A 27,278-nucleotide genomic window follows, 5' to 3' on the forward strand; every position below is an offset into this window, starting at 1 on the left:
CCAGCTACTTCGAGGTGCACCAGGAGGAGGAGGAGGAGGAAGAGGAGGAGGAGGAGGAGGTGGTGGTGGTGGCAGGGGGTCTCTTTATTGCTGTTGTGTGGTAGGAAGGGCTGACAGGTGTGAAGGGTAGAGAGAGGACAACCCCCTTTCCCCCTTCCCTTCCCCTACCCCTTCCACCCTCCCCACCACCCAACCCCTTGAAGGACAATGACGAACAATTCACTTTATATATAACTAGTAATTTTGAATCTAAATACATTGATACACTGAGGGCAGAATACACCCACACACCACAACCAACTATAGTCAGTGTCATGCTAAATATATTATCACTAATTATTATAGTAGCAACGTGTATGTTATAATTCCACACTCTAAATTAAATTACCAGGTATTATTAGAATTATTTTTTTTCCTCTGTGTATGCTGATGAAAAAACCCGACTCGCCTTCCCAAGTACAATTTACAAATTAAAAACGTGATCATAACAGGCGGTCTTGTTGGCTAAAGCACCACTTCATTACAAGCCAGGTAAAACAATGTAAACACACAAGCAATTAAGGGAGGGTCCATTACAGCCTCACAAATTGGCCTATAATTAGATTTGATGTAGGTAATGGAACTCACTGGAGCCTTCCTTACAAAAAAAAATATATATAATTATATGCTCAATTTATTCAATTTTCCCCAAAAGTTTAAGTTAACTCTGGATGTGTATGGTAATTGTGTGAGATGAGGAGGACAATAATTCTGATGATGTTTTTGATTACGATAATATTTATGTTTAATCGGAATTCTAGAGTTGTGAAATAAAACCTGTTTATGTTTTAAAGTTATTTGTTAAGTTACTCGGGGGAAAATTACGAAGTAGTTTCTTTAGTAGTCACTTAACATATTCATGAACACACACACACACACACACACACACACACACACACACACACACACACACACACACACACACACACACTTAAACTAATGCTCGACTCAGAAATTTTTTCCTGAGGAGATATGGAACAAGAAGAAGGGTAGACCAGGTACAGCAGTATGTGTGTTGCAGGGTACAGCAGGGTACAGCAGCAGGGTACAGTGGTTGTGTGTGTAACAATACCACGGCCCTAAATGAGACACAACAAAGGAACCAATCAGAGGACAAACTTATTGGAGAAAAAGTTTTATTCTGTCTGGCAATAAAGTTGTTCCACGGTAATGAAGTGAGGAATTCTATTTCGGCAACTTTCAATCTCATGAATGCGCGTCTTTGTGTCATCTGGGGGTAATACAGCCTTGGTGGGGCGCTACGGGACGGCTGGCAATTTTCTCACATGAGTTCAACTACAAAAGGAACCCAACGAACCGAGTCTCTTTTCTGTATACGTTATCTGTCCGGAAGTACTGCTGTGGTGTTTTTTTAAGAGTACAAGTGATGATCTCATTCCAGCAGTCAGGATTATTATCAGGTGTTGTGACGACTGCTGGGGAGTTTAGGTTAGTTTAGGTTAGGTTAGGTTAGGAAGTGGGTGGTATATCTTCTAGGCCACATCACAACAATTGAATTTTACAAACACTCAATACCAAATAATTCCAATATTTTGAATGACCTGTAAAATTTTTCATGACACGAACATCACTGCCCTCACTAACAGCCTGCCAGCAATAGTCAAATGAATCATATTTTATAAGAGTCATATAAATATTTGGAATTGATTTTAGCCTTTGTGATAATGCAATTGTTGCCATAATTAATGATTCCCGCTAAATTGAGTGAATTCATTTCCCTAAGTCAATTATAAATGCGGATATATTATGAGGAATCTGAATTAATGTGTTAGGAGAGGAGGAGCTTGGGTGGGGGCGGTGCTTTAATGGAACACAGACACACGTGCTCACTTATATCCCTATAGTACTTATTATAAACGAGTAGATCCGTACAGAAACATACATACAAATATAGTCAAATAATATTAAAATTCCCTAATATATATTTTTCTGTTAATGCCTTATAACTCATAGGAAGTGTATTAAGTATTTTCAGTTTATATTCCAAGATCTATTTATTATTATTACCAATTGAAATTACGTCTATGAATATTTTCCACCAATGAGATCCATAGTTACAAAATTTACTAGGGATTCATTCTTTTCCACCAATCAGATTCATAGTTACAAGACTACTAAGGATTCACTCTTTTCCACCAATGAGGTCCAACGTTACAATACTACTAAGAATCAATTCATAAGCTTACTCTAGTATTGAAACTCTGCCACATGGACAATCCCCTTCACTAGTGCGTTTACAGGGACTCATCCTATAAACATTCCACAAATCATTCCATTGAGATGTTTGTTTTAATATTGTTTTACTTTCTATATTATGTTTATTATTGAGAGTTTCCCTCTGTCGAATGTAAACAAACACAGGGTTGCCACACTGCACAAAACCTGACGAGCCCCTGTAAACGCACTAGTGAAGGGGCTGTACATATGCAAACGTCATCTGTAGGTGGTAAAGGAACTCTGAACTCTCTAAACCAACTGTAGATACACCCGGTAAACTTTAACCTCTAAGAATATCATCAGGAATAAGTCTTCACCGGAGGAATTAAAACACTTCCTTCCTCCTCGTCTTGTGACCTGCGTGTCTAGTTAGCGGTGAAGGTTGTGACGCGCCGGGTTGTGTCTAGTGTGGTAAGACGATTATTGGATACGAGGAATTAGATTTGGTCTCGTGTCTCTGTGTGTTCATGTTGGAAATTTACCTCGTTACTTACTAGAGAGAGAGAGAGAGAGAGAGAGAGAGAGAGAGAGAGAGAGGTCACTATCACCTCTTTCACTTTACATCCGAGGAAAGTTTTTGTTCAATATTTTTTATTTAATTTTTTTACTCAATTTGTCATCAGAAAAAACAAACATTATCTTTAATATTTAATTTTTCTTTATTTACAACATGGGATTAAAAGTAAATTAACGGTTTTACAACTTTTTAATTATTTTAATAGCATGACATGATAAGAACATAAAAATTTTACTCTTTTACCACAATTTCCTTACAAGTTTTTATATTACGGTATAAGGACATAAAATTGTTCACTAATTTACATAATCTCCTACAAGTTTTTACAACATAGCAATAAAGGAAACCATAACTTTTTCTCAACATTTTCTTACAATAATTGTTTATAGAATAGCACAGTATCCTGCGTCAAAACAATTATAATACAATAATAACAGCACCACCACCATAAATAATAATAATAATAATAATAATAATAATAATAATAATAATAATAATAATAATAATAATAATAATAATAATAATAATAATAACAACAACAATAATAACTAAATCCTAGCACACATAAGAGACACATTAACTGAGAACGACTATAAATATAAAATGATAACACACAAGAAACAAAAATAACATCAATGATAACAAAACCATTTAGATAACAGTGGGAGGACGAAGGCTGGGAGGAGAGGGGGCTGCTGTTACTAAGGGCACATTGAGGGAAGGCATAGAGACGGCATATTCTCCACTTTCCGCGAGAATGACTTTGAATTCCGGCTGAATGAATCTGAATTCCGGGATTGACTCCAAATGCCGGAGGATCAAACTTAATGTTCCCTGGATCAATATCTCTTTGTGTGTTGATTCAGCATAACTCGGCTCTCGTTAACTCGGCCCTTTGGCACCTACCGACTTCCTTCCCGCTAGAATGTATGTTTTTTGTTGTTGTTATTAACTTATATGATGAGAACTACAGGCATTTAACTACCCTACACACTAATAATTCAATGACGAAGATACCTACAATAACATTAATACCTTGAAGGGAACACTAGGTTGTAAAGATAAACAGAAGGTGTATGGTAGCTGTACACATCCAGGTATCGTCAAGACAAGTTCTGAACCGTAAAATCCTATCAAGATCCAAAAGCTCTCCTGTGAAAACACTCGATTGACGTGAGGAATATTAACTCTTACGGTAACTGGGTAGAACTTGATATAATCTTGCTATAAATATTGATGGAAACAAATTTAATCTGTATTTTAGTGTTTTGTTTTGTTTTTAAATTCTGTAATGATGGGTATTTGGTATGGATTCTTGTTTTAACACTTTGAGAATGATGGTTTAACTCTTTGATGATTGTGGTTTAACCTTTTGAGTACGATGGTTTAACTTTTCGATGACGGTGATTTAACCCTTTGAGGTCGATGGCTTAAACCCAAAAAAAATCCCCTCCCATAAACATGCTATTCCAAAAGACCTGATCAAGACAGACAGACAGACAGACAGACAGAGAGACAGACAGACAGACAGACAGGCACACACACACACCCTTGCGTACCTCTGTTGAAAACCTAACAAGGGAAACTCAGCTAAGAAAACCAATTAAAACTTTGTGAACAGCTAAGCCAGATAAGAAAAGCTAAAAGGGGATTACAGGTAAGTGTTGGTGACATAGTTCCTCTGTCTCGATGATTTAACGAGACCAAACACCTGCCTTTTGTCTCTCTTGATCTCGTGATGAAACTTGTCAACCATCTATACTTAATTTTATACCCATGTTAGGAGAGTTTGAGTTAGGTTAGGTTAGTGTGAACGTGGGTTAGGTTAGGTTAGGTTAAGTTAGGGTGAAAGTGGGTTAGGTTAGGTTAGTGTGAACGTAGGTTAGGTTAAGTTAGGGTGCACGTGGGTTAGGTTAGGTTAGTGTGAACGTAGGTTAGGTTAGGGTGAACGTGGGTTGGGTTAGGTTAGGTTAAGTTAGGTTGAACGTAGGTTAGGTTAAGTTAGGATAGAACCAGAAAGATTCAAGGTTTCGAACTAACAAACTCTGGGGCAATAGAGACATAACTCCACCACCACAATGTAAATAAATATATATACCACAGTTGATATATTACTGGAATATATCAACCTCTACCACACTATATAACAACACCTTCATGACACCATTAATTCACCATATATCAACACCTATAAGAATAATTGCATCATATCACCATAAAATGCTCCAGGCGAGATATATATATTTACAAGTTACATATAATAATAAGAATAATATGTAAGATGCGCTATAATCAGTACATATAATCTCCAATATTAATATAATGATCTAGGGAACTATTCCACTGTGCAGGAAATTATATTCAAAAGTGAGGAATATCTCTGGAGGTGATGAGAAATAATCTGTTGGTTATTTCCTTAATGGCGATTAATTTTTTTTTTATTTCAGACTTTATTTGCGATCTTGGAGTTCCATCAGTAGGCATGAGAGGGAATGAGGTGATAGTGAGAGGGAGAAGGAATGAGAGGGATAGTGAGAGGGAGAAGAAATGAAAGAGGTGGTAGTGAGAAAGAGGGAATGAGAGGTGGGTAGTGAGAAGGAAGAGGAATAAGAATGAGGGGGAATGAGGAGAGGGAATGAGAGGGGGGGTAGTGTGAGGGAGAGGGAATGAGAGGGATAGTGAGAGGGAGATTAGGTACATTTACACACTTTACAATAAACCTTAACACCACCTCCCTCCCTCTTAGCATTTACCTGTAATTAATATAAAACCAACAATACTAAAAAACATAACTTAATTAATAAACAGACAATGTAACTTAATGTTCTCTTATTTACATGTGTATGATAAATGTCACCTGTTTGTTTGGTTTAATCTGAGGTAATAACGCCACCGACGGGAAGATGAAAGTAATTATTATCTTTTTCTGCACTCAAACATTTACCTGTTTGTCGACGTATTATAATTTTTTAAAGCAACAACAACAACAACAACAACAACAATAACAACAACAACAACAACAACAACAACAACAACAACAACAATAACAACAACAACAACAACAACAACAAAACAACAACAAAACAACAACAACAACAACAACAACAAAATAACTACTACTACTACTACTACTACTACTACTACTACTACTATTATTACAGTCTGTTGTCACTAGTTTGGCTACACCACAAAAGCGTTTCTGTTAACTTTAGTAAATCTTGACTGCCTGTTGGTGGAGACTTACAGGAATCTTGGATGGTGCTTATAGCTCCTTCAGCCACTCCCCCAGGAAGCTCTCGAGGGAAATTGTCTCATTATTTTCACGCTCTCTTTCCCCCGTTTTAAGATTATAATTGAACCCATTTTTTTATCAAGTTATTTATATTCAGGTTTATTATTATATTATAGAAGAATTTAAAATATACTTAGGTGTATAATGAGTGTGTGTGCGTGTGTGTGTGTATGAGAGAGAGAGAGAGAGAGAGAGAGAGTATAGCACACACACACACACACACACACACACACACACACACACACACACAGGTGTAGTGGGTGTAATTACTAGAGGTAAGTTCTTGTCTCAGATAATTCATTACCAGGCATAAGAAGACAAACCAGGTACACCAGTTAACAACACGCTAAGTAATTACAAGATGTATGTATGTATGTATGTATGTATGTATGTATGTATGTATGTATGTATGTATGTATGTATGTATGTATGTATGTATGTATGTCTTTTGGATCGATCATGGCACCAGGAACTAGGCATGTAGCATCAGAATTTCATCGTTGAACCGGACTGGCTGGATGGCTTGATGGATGACTGGCTGGCTTGATGGCTGACTGGCTGGCTTGATGGGTGGCTGGATGGCTGAATGGCTGGCTACTGATCTCTCCTTTGACCATGTTCAATAAAGGGACAGAGAACCTATGTATGAGGAACCTGGAGATGTAGTGTCGATACTGAGAGACCTGTACCCTCGCTCTCTCTCTCTCCACACACACACACACACACACACACACACACACACACACACACACACACACACACACACACACACACACACACACACACACACACACACACGCGCACACACACACACACACACACACACACACACACACACACACACACACACACACACACACACACACACACACACACACACACACACACACACACCTCACCTCACTTCATATCTTCATCTGTGTCGTGGGTTCTAGTGTATTGAGTGTATGAAAAATGTGTATGGTGTGTATATATAACCATGTGCTTGAGTTTATATATATATATATATATATATATATATATATATATATATATATATATATATATATATATATATATATATATATATATATATATATATCACTGTTTTGTTTATTCAGGTGGGCATCGAGGAAGAGAGAATTTTTAATTACCGAAGATCACTAATTAGGTAATATAAGGAGCATCTGATCTTAGTTACAGGTATCTGAGCTGTAGAGGCCAGGTAAGAGGGTCTTTAGTCCTTGACCTTCTCCCTCTACCAATGAGAGGTCAGCACAGTAACTCTCCACCTATAAGAGGCCACCATAGTACCTCTTTCCACCAAGGACAAGTACTTTACCTGCGCCATAACGTCACAGCATTGGTAATCTCGCACTGTCTGTAATCACTTCACCAAGAACAAGTACTTCCCTCACTGCAACATCCTCCTCCTCCTCCTCCCTCCCTCCTCCCTCCCCTCACGCTGTTATCAACACATGACACATGCAGAACTCCCTAAATTCCTGCAAGTACCTATTTATTGGCAGGAGGAGCAGAGCCAATATCGGATAAGGCGGTGTGCAAGATAGATCGCACACACACACACACACATACACACACACACACACATACACCAAATAACCTTACAGAAAAAACCTAAAAGTAACAGACAGACAGACAGAAAGGCAGACAGACAGACAGACAGAAAGGCAGACAGATGATTACACCAGAAATTCATTCCCCAAATCTTTCTCATCATTAATTTTTTTTATGTATTTATTTTTATCATCTGAACTGAATCTCTGTGAATGGTGAAGACTGACGTATTGTAGTAGTCATTCATACATAGACCTGCTCCTCCACACGACGACCAAGATAGTGGTAAAAGAAGAAAAAAAAATAGATATATCTGTAAGGAGTTTGAGTGGATATGTTCCGAGCTTTAGAGAGAGAGAGAGAGAGAGAGAGAGAGAGTGTGTTTGGTAAGGAGAAAGAAAAGGATGAGAAACGTAATGGGAAATGATATGTGTGTCTGTGTCTGTGTGTGTGAGAGAGAGACGTTTTATGTTGAGATATTTTGCCCTTGTGGAGTGAGAAAGACATTGATAAATGGTTCTCTTTCATCTTTCTCTTTCTTTATTCTTATTCTTTTTCTCTTACTTCTCTCTCTTGGTTCATTTATTTCTCCTTTTTTTTTCTCTATTTGTCAGTCTATTTGTCTTGTCTCTTTATCTCGTTTTCTCTATTTCGTTCGTACCTTCGTATAGTACAGTAAAAGTATCTTTCTCTCTATCTTTCTCTCTTTATCTCTCTGTTATTGTCTCTCTCTTGTCATTCGTTCTATTTTTCCCCCTGTCTATCTTCTTTACTCTCTGTCTGTTTCTCTGTCTATCTGTCTCTCTGTCTGTCTCTTTCTGTGTATCTCTTACTTTCTCTCTCTGTCTATCTCACGTTTCTCCCTCTTCATCCCTTCTCTCTCATCTAATTTGGCCACGGGAGTAAAAGTTGTCTCAAACAAAATCATAAACCACAAGATAACTCTACCGTAAAGTCTCTCTATGATGTTTTGACTTGCCTCATTTTGTCTCCTCACTCCTCTTAAAAGATAACAATAAACCATCACTTTGTTTTTACAGTTTGTGGTCAACTGATGAACGGGAGAGCGTGTGTATCCTTCCCCACCCAAAAAAGTATCTGTACTCTGGGTGATCGATGAATTCCATAATGAACACTGTGACTCCTGTTGTCTCGGTAGGGTTGTCAAAATCCTTCGTCTGTTGTGTCATATTGCCTCAACACAAAATCGTAGAGATACTTTTTTTGGAGTGTGTGTGTATGTATGTTGTAGAAGTTAGATGTATATGTATAAGGGAATGTCTATATGTATATTATTTATATGTATTTCCCTATTGATTTTATATTGCCGGTCACACATAAGGTATAAAGTAAAATTTCTTGCCTCCTATAGTAATTATAACCCTCTTGTCTGTTCTTGTATCTATCCTCATACGCTTTTGTGCTCTCTATAAACTGTCAGCATTATCAGCAATACCTCTTAGTGTTTTGGACTGTCAGCATCGTCAGCAACACCTCTTAGTGCTTTGGACCCTAAAAACGCATTATTCCTGTTGTCTGGTGAGTGAGGATCCTTCAAGGACTCCAACAGGTTAAGGAGGATCTCAGGATCTCATTTAGTTAGAGAGTCAGCATCATGGTTAGAGTCCAAGGAGTCAGGGTAGAGGACCGTGGTATAAGTCCTATTGGGTCCTATTAGATCCTATTGTAGTCTGTGTTAAGGTCCTCCTGCCTGGTGTGTGAGAGGTCTTTGGTTGGTGGGGGTGGGGAGGTAAGGTGAAGGTGGGTGAGGTGGGGAGATGAGGTAAAGGAGACAGGGTGGGGAGAGATGAGGTGAAGGTGGGTGAGGTGGGGAGATGGGGTGAGGAGGTGAGGTGGGAGATGGGGTTGAAGGAGGTGGGGAATTGGGAGATGAAGGTGAAGGTGGGTGAGGTGGGGAGATGAGGTGAAGGAGGATGGGTGAAAGGGGGATGGAGGTGGAGGGGTGGGGGGGGAGACTAGAGTTTAATATCACCAGGAAGTTCAATAGTCTTACTGCCTGGGAAGTCAAAGTCCACAGGAGGAGATTCACATGTAAGGCCTGGCAATTTTCTTAGCTGCTTGGTAGGTCAGAGTCCCATGAGTATAAATATTTGGGGGGAAATAAATTCATATATGTTTGTGTGTGTGTGTGTGTGTGTGTGTGTGTGTGTGCGTGTGTGTGTGTGTGTCTATCTACGTAATACAAACTCCCTAATCACTCATCCACTCACACGCTATCCTACACCACTAATTACTCACTCAGGTGTTAATTACTCACTTAGGTGTTGAAGAAAGAAAAAAGATACCTAATTAATTAACCTGTACCATCTCCTTTAGCCAGATCAGACCAACACAATTATCTAAGTTCCTTGTTCTCATTACGTCTCGTGGCGCATTGCTAGACCAAGTTGGTAAAATTCATTGTAATTTCCACCCTAATCACACTTGCCTAAACTTGTAGCTCTTTAAGAATCAATTATGTCTCAAAGTTTTATATTCATTACTTTGTACTGTAAATGAGTTTGGTGTGAGGGAGTGTTTAGGGGGGTTTTAATGTGTGGGTGTGTGGGTTTTAATGTGTGGGTAAGACTTGCAGTGTTGTGTGTGTGTGTGTGTGTGTGTGTGTGTGTGTGTGTGTGTGTGTGTGTGTGTGTGTGTGTGTGTGTGTTTCAGTATGCCTGTGTGTATAAATTAACAGTATAAGACAAGATGAAGTTATTAATCCCAACATCATCATAACAATAGAACACTACCCATTCATTTACCTGTTTGATTAATTAGCAACAGGCAACAACATCGTAACATTTCCCTTAAAAGCCGAACGATACGACAAGAAATAAAATATCTACCAATACACACAATTTTCTTCTAATAAAGAAAATAACAAAGAAATCAAGTTAAAAATATCCCGATGTTTCTCTGTAATGAACCAGTAGCAAAAAATCCACTTAATTACAGGTAAAATCTGGACAATAAAAGGTATGAAATAAACGAGCAAAAATCGAGTCAATATAAAAAAAAACGAGAATAAGAAATACGAAGTAAAATGATTTAATGTTACAGATGCAAAATAGGTGGAGTGAGGGAGGGTGTAAGGTCAGGTAATGGTGGAGTGAGGGAGGGAGTAAGGTCAGGTAATGGTGGAGTGAGGGAGGGTGTAAGGTCAGGTAATGGTGGAGTGAGAGAGGGAGTAAGGTCAGGTAATGGTGGAGAGAGGGAAGGAGTAAGGTCAGGTAATGGTGGAGAGAGGGAGGGAGTAAGGTCAGGTAATGGTGGAGTGAGGGAGGGAGTAAGGTCAGGTAATGGTGGAGTGAGGGAAGGGGGAGTAGGTCAGGTAATGGTGGAGTGAGGGAGGGAGTAAGGTCAGGTAATGGTGGAAGAGGGAGAATGAGTCAGGTGTGGTGGAGTGAGGGAGGAGTAAGGTCAGGTAATGGTGGAGTGAGGAGGAGTAGGTCAGGTAATGGGTGGAGTGAGGGAGGAGTAAGATCAGGTAATGGTGGAGTGAGGGAGAGTAAGGTCAGGTAATGGTGGAGTGAGGGAGGGGGAGTAAGGTCAGGTAATGATGGAGTAATTAGAGAATGGGACCAATAATGATAAGAAAATCAGACTAATAAAGAAAAAAATCATTACACGAATCAAACATCAATACCTAACTCACCTGAGCTTCACCTTCGTAATACAGGTGTGTAGATCATTAACCTGAGACACATAATAAAATCAAAACTAAAAAAACCTAAAATGAGGCAATTAACATCATATTACTGACAGGTGAGAGAGAGAGAGAAAAAAAAATCCTTTAAATTAATTAAGTCATATATAATTAGTCCTATTTAGGCCAGGTATGCAATTAGTGTTTGTATTACGGACGGGCTGGTAAGGAGCGTTCAGGTAAATACTCTTAGTTTAATATGAATGATTTTAATTAGGAGAAAAGTACTTCAGAGTCGACGATACTGATATGTGTATGTTACCTGTCTTGCGTCTTTACCTGAGCACACGAAAATCTAGGTTTATTTTTAGGTCTAACATTAACCTGTATTTAACTAATATTAACATCGCCTCTGTGTCAAAGTGTATATATAAGAAACAGGTTATGTACTATCAGCCATCACCATCATCATCATCATCATCATCATCATCATCATCATAATCATCATCATCATCATCATCATCACTACATCTTTAATTATTTAGTCGATAACGAGGGTTAGTGTGGTCGCCTGGCCAGTGGTGGAGGAGGAGGAGGTGGTTGGTGGTGATGGTGGTGGTGTGATGGTGGTAGTGGAGGAGGAGGTGGTTGGTGGTGATGGTGGTGGTGGTGATGGTGGTAGTGGTGGAGGAAGAGGAGGAGAGAGGGGGGGTATAGTGGTGGTGGTGGTGGTGATGGCGAGGCACAACTTTACTCCTCGTTACTTACTGAGGAGAAGTTAATAAAGAGATTAAAGTTGTATTGGTTCTAGTGAGATGAATGGCGGTGGGGGAGAGGCGCCATAATACTCCGTCAGATAGGAAGTGAGTCAAACACTTCAAGGATAGGTTTGTATAGAGCTGCTGACACACCCAAGAGAAACGGGAGGGTGGGAGTCAAACCTAACCTAACCTAACCTAACGTAACCTAACCTAATCTCAACCTCAACCTATACAGATACACACTAACACACACTATACACATTTTCGATATGTTGACAAACTGTTGACTACACATATATATGAGATAGAAGAGAGAGAGAGAGAGAGAGAGAGAGAGAGAGACAAATAAACAAAGAAAAAGAAAGACAGACAGACAGACAGAGGAAGAGACAGACAGACAGACAGAGGAAGAGACAGACAGACAGACAGACAGACAGAGGGAGAGACAGACAGACAGACAGACAGAGGAAGCCTTTAACAACTCACCACTCACGTAAAACAGTCAAGTCTCTGAGGCAGAAAATTGTTCCTATGATCAAGTGTCACTACGACCACTAAACTTTACCTCTCTCTACCTCGCTCTTCACTTTGGCTAATCCTCTCTTTGGGGGATTTATGATTTTATATATTATAATGAAATACTCTTGATTGAACTAATTTACCTGTTGTGATGGGGAATATTTTTTGATTTATTTGATTTAGCAGGGTGTCATTTTAATGTTCTCGCTAATATGGTAACACTGTTTATATCCCCCCTTACCCTTCCCTCACACCTCCTTCCCCCTTAACAACCCCGGACCCCCATTATTGACTCTCCAACACCGCCGTCCACCATCCCAAACAGGTTTAACCAGAGCCATTGTCAGCGTGGCCCCTCCCCCCCCCCCACACACACACAGCAATTAAGGTAGAGTAGCCAGTCACCTGTGTTACTCACCTGTAATGTAGCACAGGTATAATATATTCGCTATGCTCCAGGTCACTAATTGATAACTTATGTAGGCTGTAGAGATAATGTGTTCAGTAAGTGAGGGTGTTGAGGTAGTTTCAGCTGCTGGGTTACTTAAATAGATAGAAAGTTATATATAAAACCAATGTGAGTATAAGGATAATGTTATATAGTTTGTTTATTACGTCGTGTTGGTGGTGATCTGTGATGGTGGTGATCTGTGTTGGTGGTGATCTGTGTTGGTGGTGATCTGTGTTGGTGGTGATCTGTGATGGTGGTGATCTGTGTTGGTGGTGATCTGTGTTGGTGGTTCGTAAACATTGATTTGAAGAATAAGTTTTATTTTGTCGCTTGTTAACGATATATGAAGATTTAATTTAGTTGTGTTTTATCTCATTATGTTTTTTTTTATTCAGTTTATAAATCGAGTTAAACAAAATACGAACCAAATTCTCAAAGTTTCTTCACAATTGATGGACATTTCGAGACACTGATGAGGACACAGTGTTGTTTCAGAGGTTCATGACCAGCGGTGATACGCGTTCCTTACAGTGAACTCATTTATAATTGGAAGAATAAAGGCTTCTTATGTGCTGAGATTAATTTCAGGGAAAAATAATAAGTTGTTACATCAGGTATTTGGTAATTTCAAAGAGGGAGATACAGTCGAAGTCTTCTCACAGTAATTAGATAGTTTCATTCAGTTCCTTGAAGCTTCGACACCTACTTTGAGATGTTTTAGTTGAATCAGTGTCATGAACCTCGACAGCCAGTTTTGTTGCCACTGTTGACGTGTGAACAAGTGCCACAGAGAAGTGTTAACAAGTGTCATCGTTGGTGAGGGAATATACGATCAAGAGGTAAGTGGTGGTCAATATGGATTGTATTTGTTGAGGTTAAGTGTTAAATATGAGAAGGTACATTCAAAGACAAAAGTCGTGTCGCGGTTTTGTCCGAAGATTAAATATAACTCGTGAAACATTACGAGAGCTTCCCCCCCCCCTACCACAATGCAGAGCGCACCAAAAGTTTAACCCATCGTCATATGTTTTCACCAAATTTCACGACACTTCTTTTTGTCTTTCATTGTACAGTACAGAAAGGAGGTTGTGGGCCGGAGCTAACTCAACCCATAACACAACTGCTAAAACTATATAACATTTCATAAGAACTTACCTGGCGGAATACATAGACAAATTGTTATAATTAAATGAGAAATAAGAAGATTTGTTACAGGTGTGTTTACAATATGGCGTCTCGGTCCACCAGCTGACAATGACATCACAAGGACTGTAGATGTTTCCTTACAATAAGTTAATCCCTCACTCCCTTCTTGTGTTTACATCGTCAGCTGAGAGAGTGAGAGAAGAAATATTATGAACTGGTATTTAAAAACAATTGTGTATTAGATATAAACTGTTTAAACACATTTGGATAGTTTGAGACAGTACCTTACATATTTTAGCATCGATACCAAGCTTACCTAACCAAATGGCTTTACTATAAATTTTAGTTAGGTGGGTCAGGGGTCATTACTCACCATAAAAGAATAGCGAACTCATGAAAATGTCTCTCTACTTCCAGTCAGGTCTGACACTACGAGACTAAATCATTTAAAAAAAAAAAACTAATTCAAACCTAATCTAATTTAACCTAGCTTATTCTAACTTCAACTAACTTATCCTAACCTAACCCAATAACATGAATTACTTAAACCTAACCTAACCTTACTTTCCCTGGTTAAAACTGTATTACATTATTACTGTAAGCATTCGTTCGTTGGTAAAATTTGTATGACAAGAAAAAAAAGTGACAATAAACGGACGTGACGGACTTATTATTTACACCGAAAAAAACCCAAATACATTGGAAAATAAATCACGAGACTTTTGGAATTCTTGTGACAGATACAGTAACTAGTCCCAAAAATTTAGTATTATATAATAACAATGGGCTCACATGGAGTATATTGAAGTCTTATAGCCTTGGATGATAACTGAAACCTGGCATTGTGCAGAGGACTTTGAAGGGTAAAATGATATACAAGTAATTGACATCATTCGTTTTAGAAAATATGTTGTGAAAAAAAAATATTGCTAATTAAACCAATACGAATCACAACACCGGGAAATTTTTTATTATACGTTCTGAACATTATGACTTCTTGGGTTAAGATTCGGAAAAGGTCACCCATGGTACTCCTATAAAGACTTGTATATTAGGACAAAAAATTACTCTGGCTTTTTCATTGGAAATTTGTGTTTTACGACTTTTTATGAATTTTGAGTATGTTCATTTCTTAAAGTTCCCTTGTCTTTTCTTTTGTCTTATTGAGTTAGGTTAAGTTTGGCTAGGAGGTTATGTCAGGTCAGGTCTTTCGGGTTGTTCTAGTTAGGCTAAGTTATACATTTATATGGATATTTGAGAGTCATTAGGTTAGTTTCTTGATGTTTTTTAGTTAAGCAAAAATTTATTTCCTCCACCCTTTTAGAGATGTTACTGTTTATAGAATTTGGGTTTAAATATCAATAAAGTTGTATGTAATTAGAATAATGAAAGCAGAACTGTGGCCTCATTCATCCACGTTGTTTGAGGCACATGAGGGGTGACACCAAGGCTTCCTCTACCACCAGGACAAAGTGAGTACAGCGGCTTTTATTATGACACCGTGACCAAGTGTCTTTATTTGTGTGTGTGTCAACTAGAAACATTGTTAGTATCATTGAAGGTTAATCTGATTGTTGTTTTTTCCAGATAAATGAAAGTTAACACCACCTCGAGGGACCACAACACATCACACTTCAGGTATGTCCAGTTTATTATCAGATATCGTTGGTTTTTGTATTTGCTGGTGAGTCTTGTGTCTCCGCTAACAGAGTAAGTCGGCTTTACCTTCCGTGTTGAAGATCGGGATCACGTTTGTTGTATAAAGACATGAGGGAATCTATTTGATCCAGTGGTTTTCTAGATAATAATTTGCGTATGTTATTAACTCAAACATCCGGAACTTTAAATTCCTTAATGCGATTATTACCTGATCTTTTAAATCATTCTCCATCCCAGCATCAAGCATCCTTCTATAACTGAAATGTTGTCCAGTGTTTCTTGTGATTACCAAAGATCGGGTCCAAAGTGTATCATTATATACAGAAGTAATTTTTCATTATACTTTTCGCAATACGGGACTGAATCTGGATCCAATCAGATGTTGGTGATTCTTCCCGGAACGAGGAGGACGCGCCTTAGTTATCTGGTTTAAGACATCCCTCCAGTTTGTTATGCTCTTCCTCCCTCATGATCGCTGGTAGTTATTTGAAGGAAACACAATATTCCTACTTGATTGTTGTGTTTTGCTTTTCAAATAAAATATATCGCCGTAAACTATGGTCCTCCCTGGCAGGCATGAATTGTTCCCCAACGTTGTCTTGTTCACTATAAGGCACTTCAGTTTTCAGAGCCACACCCAATGAACTTTTTTATTTTATTTTTATTTTTTTTATTTTTTTTATTTTTAACTGGAATTAAGAAACATATAGCTGTATCCTTTTGATTCTGTTGATATTGTCTTCAGCTTATGAGCAGAAAACTATAAACTTGCTGGTGGAAAATTATCGTTATCACTCCTGGGGTGTGTATATTAAAGAAGTTTCTGGGAAGACAAAGTCTCTTGAGGTTTTTGGGTAGGTCGCTGGTTCACCCCTAGGGCACCCCTAGTTCACCCAGCTGTGATAAGAACTGTACCTAACAGTTGGGCAAAGTGAAGTTGGTTAAGTACAGTGACGGCCAAACAGCCCCTTTGTGTCCCTAAAACTAGGTTGGTTTAAACTGTGCCGTAGACCGACTGGCCGTAATGGTTCTTCAGGCCATTCATTATCATAGACAGCGGTGTCGAGAAGACAAGTAAGATGTGTTTCTGCTCTGTAAGTTTCTACACATTTTCCATGATAATTTATAAAAGAAAAGTAACTATAAATTTATTTCTGCGACAACATTACACAAGGTTATTATAAAGGTTATATATGATTACGCTGTACAAGTTTGTAAAATCTGGAGTTTATCTTCAGTGCTTAAAGCCCGCTATGTACAGCAGACTTTAGACGCCAGCCCCTCTCCAGAACTCTCAGCTGGTGATGACGAGAGTATGTGACTGGTGTCCTGGTATCATTCACTCGAGGTGTGTGTGTGTGGCTGAGGTCAGTGTCTACCAAGATCTTCCAGTGAACGAGTGTAGCGTCGTGTTTCTTTACCTGAGAATCATAATACCTTAAGCTGAGTTAGTTGTGAAATACCTGTCCTTTTATTTATACCAATGCTCACCTGTAATTAATTTATTGTGTAATCAACAGGGTTAGTTTGGGTGACATAATATACAGGGTGGATCATCATACTTGAACCATAAAAACTTTTTGGGTCACCTTGTAGCAATCAAACCTTCAGCAAGACCAACAATAACCTTATTTCACCAGACACATATGAGCTATACTTATATATATATATATATATATATATATATATATATATATATATATATATATATATATATATAGAGAGGAGATTAACTGCTATATCTATATTATAATCGTAAATCAAATCCTAAAGGAATTTTTTTTCTTTTTTTTTTTACCAGTTAAGCGCCCGAGCAGACAATCCCTTTATAGAAAATGGATTGTTTTTCTTCCTGGATTGCATTAGGAAGGTATTGGGAGTATTTTTTGTAAAGATAAGATGTCCTTTTTTTTGGTCTTGGTTTCCAACTTCAATCATGTTTTGTGATTGAGAAATATGTTTTGTACACACACACACACACACACACACAGTTCTGAAAGTATTATGACAATTGGTTTAAGCATTAGTTAATTTTTCCAACACTCCGCTGAAATCCTTATATTATTAGAATATTTTCACATAGCATATCAGATTAAACTGAATCACTCATTAAAAATTTCAACTGTATCAACAAATGTATAATATTTTGTAATTTTAAACTACAGTCGTTAAAGATAATACAGCCGCTTATCTTAACATTAATTCCACCAGACGGATAATCTTAAATTATATTCTTTGCGCCAAAACCTTGTCTCTCTATATAGAAAGTGCCAACAACAATACTGATGAAAGTTGCATTTAACCTGACCTTTTAACTTGACTTAATATTTAACATCAGTATCTCGTAGCCTTTAGATGTACACTTTTGTTTGTATAAGACTTTAAAATACACTTTCAAAAATATTTATACGTTCAATCCTTCTTTCTTCCTTTAGTTTATTATTATCTATCATATTATTGGTCAAAAAATCCTTTTAATATTCCCATTAATCATAAAATTAACATATTCTTTTATTTTGTTTTTGTTCTTTATTATCCTCTGTTATCGTTCATCTCTCCCAATTATTACGGCTGTTTGTTCTTGTTTTCGTTTGGTTATATAACTATTTTTGTGTCATCTTTCTTCCTGGTAATTCTTTTATATATTTGTTTCAATTTTATTTTGACTATTTTTCATTTTACATCTGACACTTATTACATTTTCGTTTCTGACATATCCTGGCAATATGGTCTGTCTGTCTGTCTCTCTCTCTCTCTCTCTCTCTCTCTCTCTCTCTCTCTCTCTCGTATTCTTATTCCACATTCATGTTTTTGTATAGCTCTTTCTTGCTCTTTCAGTCCTTTCAGATCTATTCCAAAAATCATGCGAGTGATTCGGTCGTCTCTTTGGTGTGTGTGTGTGTGTGTGTGTGTGTGTGTGTGTGTGTGTGTGTGTGTGTGTGTGTGTGTGTCCTTCTTGCCCCACACTGGGGAGGAAGGGAGGGAGAGTGGGATGGACTGAGGGAGGGAGAATGAAGGCCCCACGGCTGACCTTTTAAACTTGGCTCTGTGTGTCCGCCAGACCACAAAAAACCTCGAGGGCTTGAAGAGAACATAAAGGAATACCCAGTGACGCCAGATGGCAGCCCTGGGAATAATCTCTCAGCGAAATATATATCTCTCTCTCCTCTCACGAGAACTTCACTCGTCTCTCTGGGATAGTCTCTGGAGCCTAGGGTTACTTGGGGCCTCGGGTTACCTGGAGCTTTGGGTTACCTGGAGCTTCGAGTTACCCGGAGCCTTGGGTTACCTGGAGTTTGTGGTAATTGATTCAAAGGTGCAGATAATTCCTTTATGATTAATGATGTATATTAAGTTTGTATTGGATTATTGATACCTGAAGCAAGGTTTAATATTATTGGTGGTATTTATAGGTAATCAGAGTGAGGAAGAGGAGGAGGATCATGAATACTGTATGTCTCTCTCTATTGATTCCCCAGAGTATTGAGGCCAGGCAGGTAGGAGTAGATTACCTGTTTGGGTTCACATAGATGTTGGATGTCCGAATCTCATTAGAATATTGACGTGCATCAGAAGAGAGGCGGATGGAGGAGGAGGAGGAGGAGGAGGTAGGAGGAGGCAGGGGGGGAGAAGAAGAAGAAAAGGTAGGGGAAAGAAGAAGAAGAAGAAGAAGAAGAAGAAGAGGAGGAGGAGGTTGGAGACCGGAGGAGGAGGGAAGTACCGTGCTCAAAATCCCACATAAGAGGTGATGCCTTTTGAGTGAGTTTCCTGAAGGAGAGACTCAAGGCTCCACTCACTCTTGACGGTGAAAGGTCGTGTAAAATAAGACATAACTTTTTATAAATAACTGAAAGGAGGTAAAAATAACGGAATAGTTGATCCTTAAAGAGTTAATGAGGTCAATTCTCTTCCATTCAGTGAGGTAGACGGGAGGGGCGGGGGGTGACGAGGCAAGATGGATGTGTTGTTGAGGAAGAGAGAGACTAACCTATCACTTGTCTTACGGGAGGTGGATGGTCTGAGAGGCGTGAAGTAGTGTTGAGGAGGTCGCTGTACTCACTAATGTTATCAATTTAACTACGAGAAACAATAACACAAAGTCGTCATCTTAATAGACCAAAGTTAGTTAATAATGAAAGGTTTAAAGACTCGGTATATAACCTTAACACGTCTTTTATTGTTATGGTCTATGTACGTAATATTAGTCATGGTGTAATGGGAGTTTTTCTTGCCGCTAAACACAGGTTATGTATGATAGAGTGTTGACAAGAGGTGTAGTGGAAGGTGATGGTGACTCTCTTAATACATCTGGCATTACGGGAACACCTCACTCTCTTTATATATCCAAAAAATTACAGGTAACTGATACAAACGCCACAGGAGCATATTAAGTGATTAGATTCTTTTTGAGAACCACGATTGTCTTAAAAGGTATTTGACAAAACATGATTCGAATAATAATGTCAGAAATTAAAATTGAGAACTAAGTTGAGAGTTTCGGTGTTCTGTCGGCAACGGGGAAAGTTTGGTATGCAGGCCCGTCTCCACTAGCCAGACTCCACGTTTTAGAGCAGCCAGCCGCTTCCTAGAGCAATAGTCGGGAAGTTTGTTCACTCCTGGGAACGACCAACACTTGGAAGTTGGTAAGTAAACAGAAACCCGTGCCACAACCTTTGCCTAGAGAGACGCTTGCAATTGTATTAATAATATTTATCATTACTAGCAAATACGACTGGGACAACATTGTGTACCTCGCAGGATCCCGATATAACCCTAGGATCCCGATATACCCCCAGGATCCCGATATACCCCCAGGATCCAAATATACCCCCAGGATCCCGATATACCCCCAGGATCCCGGTATAACCCTAGGGTCCCGGTATACCCACAGGATCCCGGTATACCCCCAGGATCCCGATATAACCCGGTATACCCCAGGATCCCGGTATACCCAGGATCCCGATCCCAGGATCCCGATAAACCCCCAGGATCCCGATATACCCCCAGGATCCAAATATACCCCAGGATCCCATATACCCCCAGGAGATATATATCCTGGTATACCCCAGGATCCCTGATATACCCCAGGATCCCGGTATACCCCCGGATCTATAACCCAGGTCCCGGTATCCAGGATCATGTATATATCCTGGTATACCCCAGGATCAGTATACCCACAGGATCCCGGTATACCCCCAGGATCCAAATATACCCCAGGATCCCCCCAGGATCCCGGTATACCCCAGGATCGGTATACCCCAGGATCCTGGTATACCACATCCGGTATACCCACAGGATCCCGGTATACCCCCAGGATCCAAATACCCCCAGGATGCCCCCGGTATCCCCCAGGATCCCGGTATACCCCCAGGATCCTGGTATACAGGATCACGGTATACCCACAGGATCCCGGTATACCCCCAGGATCCAATATACCCCAGGATACCCCCAGGATCCCAGGATATGCCCCCAGGATCCCTGGTATACCCCCAGGATCACGGTATACCCACAGGATCACGGTATACCCCAGGATCCAAATATACCCCAGGATCCCGATATACCCCCAGGATCCGATATAGGATCCCGGTATACCCCAGGTGGGATCCCGGTATACCCCCAGGATCCCGATATAACCCCTAGGGATCCCGGTATAACCCTAGGGTCCCGGTATACCCACAGGATCCAAATATACCCCCAGGATCCCGGTATACCCCCAGGATCCCGGTATACCCCAGGATCCCGGTATACCCCAGGATCCCGGTATACCCCAGGATCCCGGTATATTCCCCAGGATCGGTATACCCCAGGATCCGGTATACCCCCAGGATCCAATATACCCCCAGGATCCCCGTATACCCCCAGGATCCCGGTATACCCCCAGGATCCTGGTATACCCCAGGATCACGGTATACCCACAGGATCCCGATATACCCCCAGGATCCCAATATACCCACAGGATCCCGGTATACCCCCAGGATCCCGATATACCCCCAGGATCCCGGTATACCCCAGGATCCCGGTATACCCCCAGATCCAAATATACCCCCAGGATCCCGATATACCCCAGGATCACGGTATACCCACAGGATCCCGGTATACCCCCAGGATCCCGGTATACCCATTGGGATCCCGGTATACCCCAGGATCCCGATATACCCCCAGGATCCCGGTATACCCCCAGGATCCTGGTATTCCCCAGGATCCCGGTATACCCACAGGATCCCGGTATACCCACAGATTCCGGTATACCCCAGGATCCCGGTACCCACAGGATCCCGGTATACCCCCAGGATCCCGATATACGCCCAGGATTCCGGTATACCCCCAGATCCGGTATACCCCAGGATCCCGGTATACCCCCAGGATCCAAATACCCCCAGGATCACGGTATACCCACAGGATCACGGTATACCCACAGGATCCCGGTATACCCCCAGGATCCAAATATACCTCAGGATCCCGGTATACCCACAGGATCCCGGTATACCCACAGGATCCCGGTATACCCACAGGATCCCGGTATACCCCACAGGATCCCGGTATACCCCAGGATCCCGGTATACCCACAGGATCCCGGTATGCTACCCCAGGATCCCGATATACCCCGAGGATCCTGGTATACCCCCAGGATCCCGGTATACCCCCAGGATCCCGATATACCCCCAGGATCCGGTATACCCCCAGGATCCCGGTATACCCACAGGATCACGGTATACCCACAGGATCCCGATATACCCCCAGGATCCCGATATACCCCCAGGATCCCGATATACCCCGGGATCCTGGTATACCCCAGGATCCCGATATAACCCTAGAGCGGTATACCCCAGGATCCCGATATAACCCTAGATCCCGGTATACCCCCAGGATCCCGATATACCCCCAGGATCCCGATATACCCCTCAGGATCCCGATATACCCCCAGGATCGATATAACCCTGGGATCCCGTATACCCCCAGGATCACGGTATACCCACAGGATCCCGATATAACCCTAGGATCCCGGTATACCCCAGGATCCCGATATACCCCCAGGATCCCGATATACCCCCAGGATCCCGGTATACTCCCCAGGATCCCGATATAACCCTAGGATCCCGGTATACCCACAGGATCACGGTATACCCCCAGGATCCCGATATACCCCAGGATCCCGATATACCCTCAGGATCCTGATATACCCCCAGGATCCCGGTATACCCCAGGATCCCGATATAACCCTAGGATCCCGGTATACCCCCAGATCCGATATTCCCCAGATCCTGGTATACCCCCAGGATCACGGTATACCCCAGGATCCAAATATACCCCAGGATCCCGATGATATACCCCCAGGATCCCGGTATACCCCCAGGTCTGATATACCCCCAGGATCCGGTATACCCCAGGATCCCGATATACCCCTGGGATCCTGGTATACCCCAGGATCCCGATATAACCCTAGGATTCCCGGTATACCCCAGGATCCCGATATACCCCAGATCCTATACCCCCAGGATCACGGTAGCCCCAGATCCAAATATACCCACAGGATCCCGATATACCCCCAGGATCCCAGTCTATCCGCCATCATTGGGTCAAAATATTATTCGGTGATAAGGGTCTAGAAATATGTCTCCCCCTGGCTTGACCTGTTGCTATCCCCATCCCCCTCTATTAACCGACTGACTGACTGATCTATTGACTGACTGACTGATCTATTGACTGACTGACTGACCTATTGACTGACTGACTGTTTAACTGGTTCATTAATTCATTTATATTCATCTTTTATGACAACAATAATAAAGAATACAACACGATAACTTACAACTGGTCATGGTAGAATAAAAGATAAAAGTCCTGCCAACATACAGTACAGGTTGTCAGCAGGTGTGGTCAGCGTTGTCAGCAGGTGCGGTCAGCGTTGTCAGCAGGTGCGGTCAGCGTTGTCAGCAGGTGCGGTCAGCGTTGTCAGCAGGTGCGGTCAGCGTTGTCAGCAGGTGCGGTCAGCGTTGTCAGCAGGTGCGGTCAGCGTTGTCAGCAGGTGTGGTCAGCGTTGTCAGCAGGTGTGGTCAGCGCTTTACTGTTGTCACCTTTTGATGTTGTTCCGGTATTGTTGTGGTAAAACACGACTGAATTTTTTAATAAGTGAGAATTTTGCTTTTTAAATACGTTTGTTTTATAATGTATTCGTTTGTCACACACACACACACACCTGGATTATTCAGGTGAAATAAGCTGGACTGGAGAATCTTCAGGATCAGTTTTTGAAATAAAAACAAACAAAAAAGTTACTTCTATCTCTATATTATGTGTGTGTGTGTGTGTGTGTGTGTGTGTGTGTTGGGTCAGAGCTGTAATTAGTTTTGTGGCGATTGGCAACAGTGTAGGGTTTAGGTAAACAATTTATTTTGGTATCTGTTTTATTATTTTGCTCGGGTTTTATACAGGGTTTTTTAGATCAACGTTGACCTATCACATGCTTAGACGTTTAAGGAAAGCGAAATCCTTATTCTTCATCTTTGGTCAACTTAGCAACGCCGGAAAATTTTACGGCTTCTCCGACGTCAACTATATGACATTCCATGGGGCTTGTTGATGTGTTGATTATGACATTACCGCCGTGGAGATCTTGATGGCTGTATCCAGCGGCGTGGAACTGGGTAATGGCTGAGAGGACCTCACGCGGTGGGATTTAATTTGGTCTCTGTTGAGCCTTTTTCAGCTTCAGTGAAAGTTATGCCGGGGCATAGATCCATCACCAGGGCATAAGGCTTGGTTGTGACGCCATAGAGTAAACCCCCGGCCCCATCCAGCTCTTGTAGAATGGTTGCTTCTTCTGTTAGCGGGGTGCCGTTGTGGAGTTTCTTAACTACGACGTTTCTGTCTCTCCACTTCTAGGTGAGGCGGTAATGCCGTCTTCCCCGCATCCCTTTACGAATTACCTTGTGATAAGTGATTTTTCCATAAAATTGAGGGAGCTTTACATCTGGGGCTGACTTCTCACGGGTATGGGTTTGAGAGGTGGTGGGGACGGGGAGGTGGAGGTGGTGGGGACGGGGAGGTGGAGGTGGTGGGGACGGGGAGGAGGTGGTGGGACGGGAGGTGGTGGGGACAGGGACATCAAAGGCCTGAGTTTTTCGCCGGCCAAAAGGAGTTTCATCATCTTGGGGCTGGAGGAGGAGGACGGCGAGGCTCCTCTTGGTTCCCTTCAACCTCCTCGCAAGTCTCAGTCAGATACAGATCAAATAAGTCCATCGTTGGAAGTATTCATGAGCTCGATGATATGAGGCTTATGATATAGAAAGAGAAATTGACCGTGTAATGTAAAAAAAGAAACATTAGTAAGGTTGAATTTGGTTGTAATCATCGCCACTAAACTATTAAGTTAACACTATAAATCGAGTATGACGATCATCCATCTATGATAAATAATGTCACCATCATTGATAAGCTCTAAGGTGGCTCGAGAGGCCGATGCGGGACCGGCAGGTCGTCCACACGTAACACTGCTCAAGTCTACATCTAGTGCAGCGTCTTCCCGGGGCTGGCGATTGTCTGCCTCGGTGCAGTTGGGCTAACCTGAAAGTATTGACTCCTTCCCGTATGTGTGTGTGTGTGTGTGTGTGTATAATAAACTATATATAAAACAAAGAAGTATGTCTGTTTGTTGTGTGTGTGTTATATGTAGTGATGATGGATGGTTATATGTAGTGATGATGATGGTGTTATATGTAGTGATGATGGGTGGTGTTATATGTAGTATATGTGTGTTATATGTAGTGATGATGGATGGTGTTATATGTAGTGATGATGGATGGTGTTATATGTAGTGATGATGGATGGTGTTATATGTAGTGATGATGGATGGTGTTATATGTAGTGATGATGGGTGGTAGTAGTGATGATGGATGGTGTTATATGTAGTGATGATGGATGGTGTTATATGTAGTGATGATGGATGGTGTTATATGTAGTGATGATGGATGGTGTTATATGTAGTGATGATGGATGGTGTTATATGAAGTGATGATGGATGGTGTTATATGTAGTGATGATGGATGGTGTTATATGTAGTGATGATGGATGGTGTTTAGTGATGATGGGTGGTGTTATACATAGTGATGATGGATTGTGTTATATGTAGTGATGATGGGTGGTGTTATACATAGTGATGATGGATTGTGTTATATGTAGTGATGATGGATGATATTATGTAGTGATGATGATGATGTTATATGTAGTGATGATGGATGGTGTTATATGTAGTGATGATGGATGATATTATATGTAGTGATGATGATGATGTTATATGTAATGATGATGGATGGTGTTATATGTAGTGATGATGGATGATATTATATGTAGTGATGATGGATGATGTTATATGTAGTGATGATGGATGATGTTATATGTAGTGATGATGGATGGTGTTATATGTAGTGATGATGGATGATATTATATGTAGTGATGATGGATGATGTTATATGTAGTGATGATGGATGGTGTTATATGTAGTGATGATGGATGGTGTTATATGTAGTGATGATGGATGATGTTATATGTAGTGATGATGGATGATGTTATATGTAGTGATGATGGATAATGTTATATGTAATGATGATGGATGGTGTTATATGTAGTGATGATGGATGGTGTTATATGTAGTGGTGATGAGTGGTGTTATATGTAGTGATGATGGATGGTGTTATATGTAGTGATGATGGATGGTGTTATATGTAGTGATGATGGATGGTGTTATGTGTAGTGATGATGGATGGTGTTATATGTAGTGATGATGGGTGGTTTTATATGTAGTGATGATGGATGGTGTTATATGTAGTGATGATGATGATGTTATATGTAGTGATGTTGGATGGTTTTATATGAAGTGATGATGGGTGGTGTTATATGTAGTGATGATGGATGGTGTTATATGTAGTGATGATGATGATGTTATATGTCGAGATGATGGATGGTGTTATATGTAGTGATGATGATGATGTTATATGTAGTGATGATGGATGGTGTTATATGTAGTGATGATAATGATGTTATATGTAGTGATGATGGATGGTGTTATATGTAGTGATGATGGATGGTGTTAAGTATAGTGATGATGGATGGTGTTATATGTAATGATGATGGGTGGTGTTATATGTAGTGATGATGGGTGGTGTTATATGTAGTGATGATGATGATGTTATATGTAGTGATGATGGATGGTGTATATGTAGTGATGATGATGATGTTATATGTAGTGATGATGGATGGTGTTATATGTAGTGATGATGGATGGTGTTATATGTAGTGATGATGGGTGGTGTTATATGTAGTGATGATGGATGGTGTTACATGTAGTGATGATGGGTGGTGTTATATGTAGTGATGATGGATGGTGTTATATGTAGTGATGATGGGTGGTGTTATATGTAGTGATGATGGATGTTGTTATATGTAGTGATGAT

At 40.6% G+C, this 27,278-nt stretch overlaps 1 protein-coding gene across 1 annotated transcript in view; it reads left to right on the top strand.

Moving 5' to 3' along the window:
* Window positions 1–23,435, top strand: part of LOC121868646 (collagen alpha-5(IV) chain-like) — an 80,640-nt gene extending 57,205 nt beyond the window's left edge. Inside the window, exons 3-5 of the mRNA XM_042369481.1 lie at window positions 17,067–17,141; window positions 20,625–22,795; window positions 22,845–23,435. Coding sequence (XP_042225415.1) covers window positions 17,067–17,141; window positions 20,625–22,795; window positions 22,845–23,435 — 2,837 coding nt within the window. The remainder of the gene's footprint in view (window positions 1–17,066; window positions 17,142–20,624; window positions 22,796–22,844) is intronic.
* Window positions 23,436–27,278: the final 3,843 nt, after the last annotated feature.

This window comes from Homarus americanus, unplaced genomic scaffold (genome assembly GCF_018991925.1).
Source record: "Homarus americanus isolate GMGI-L3 unplaced genomic scaffold, GMGI_Hamer_2.0 scaffold30535, whole genome shotgun sequence".
NCBI lineage: Eukaryota > Metazoa > Arthropoda > Malacostraca > Decapoda > Nephropidae > Homarus > Homarus americanus.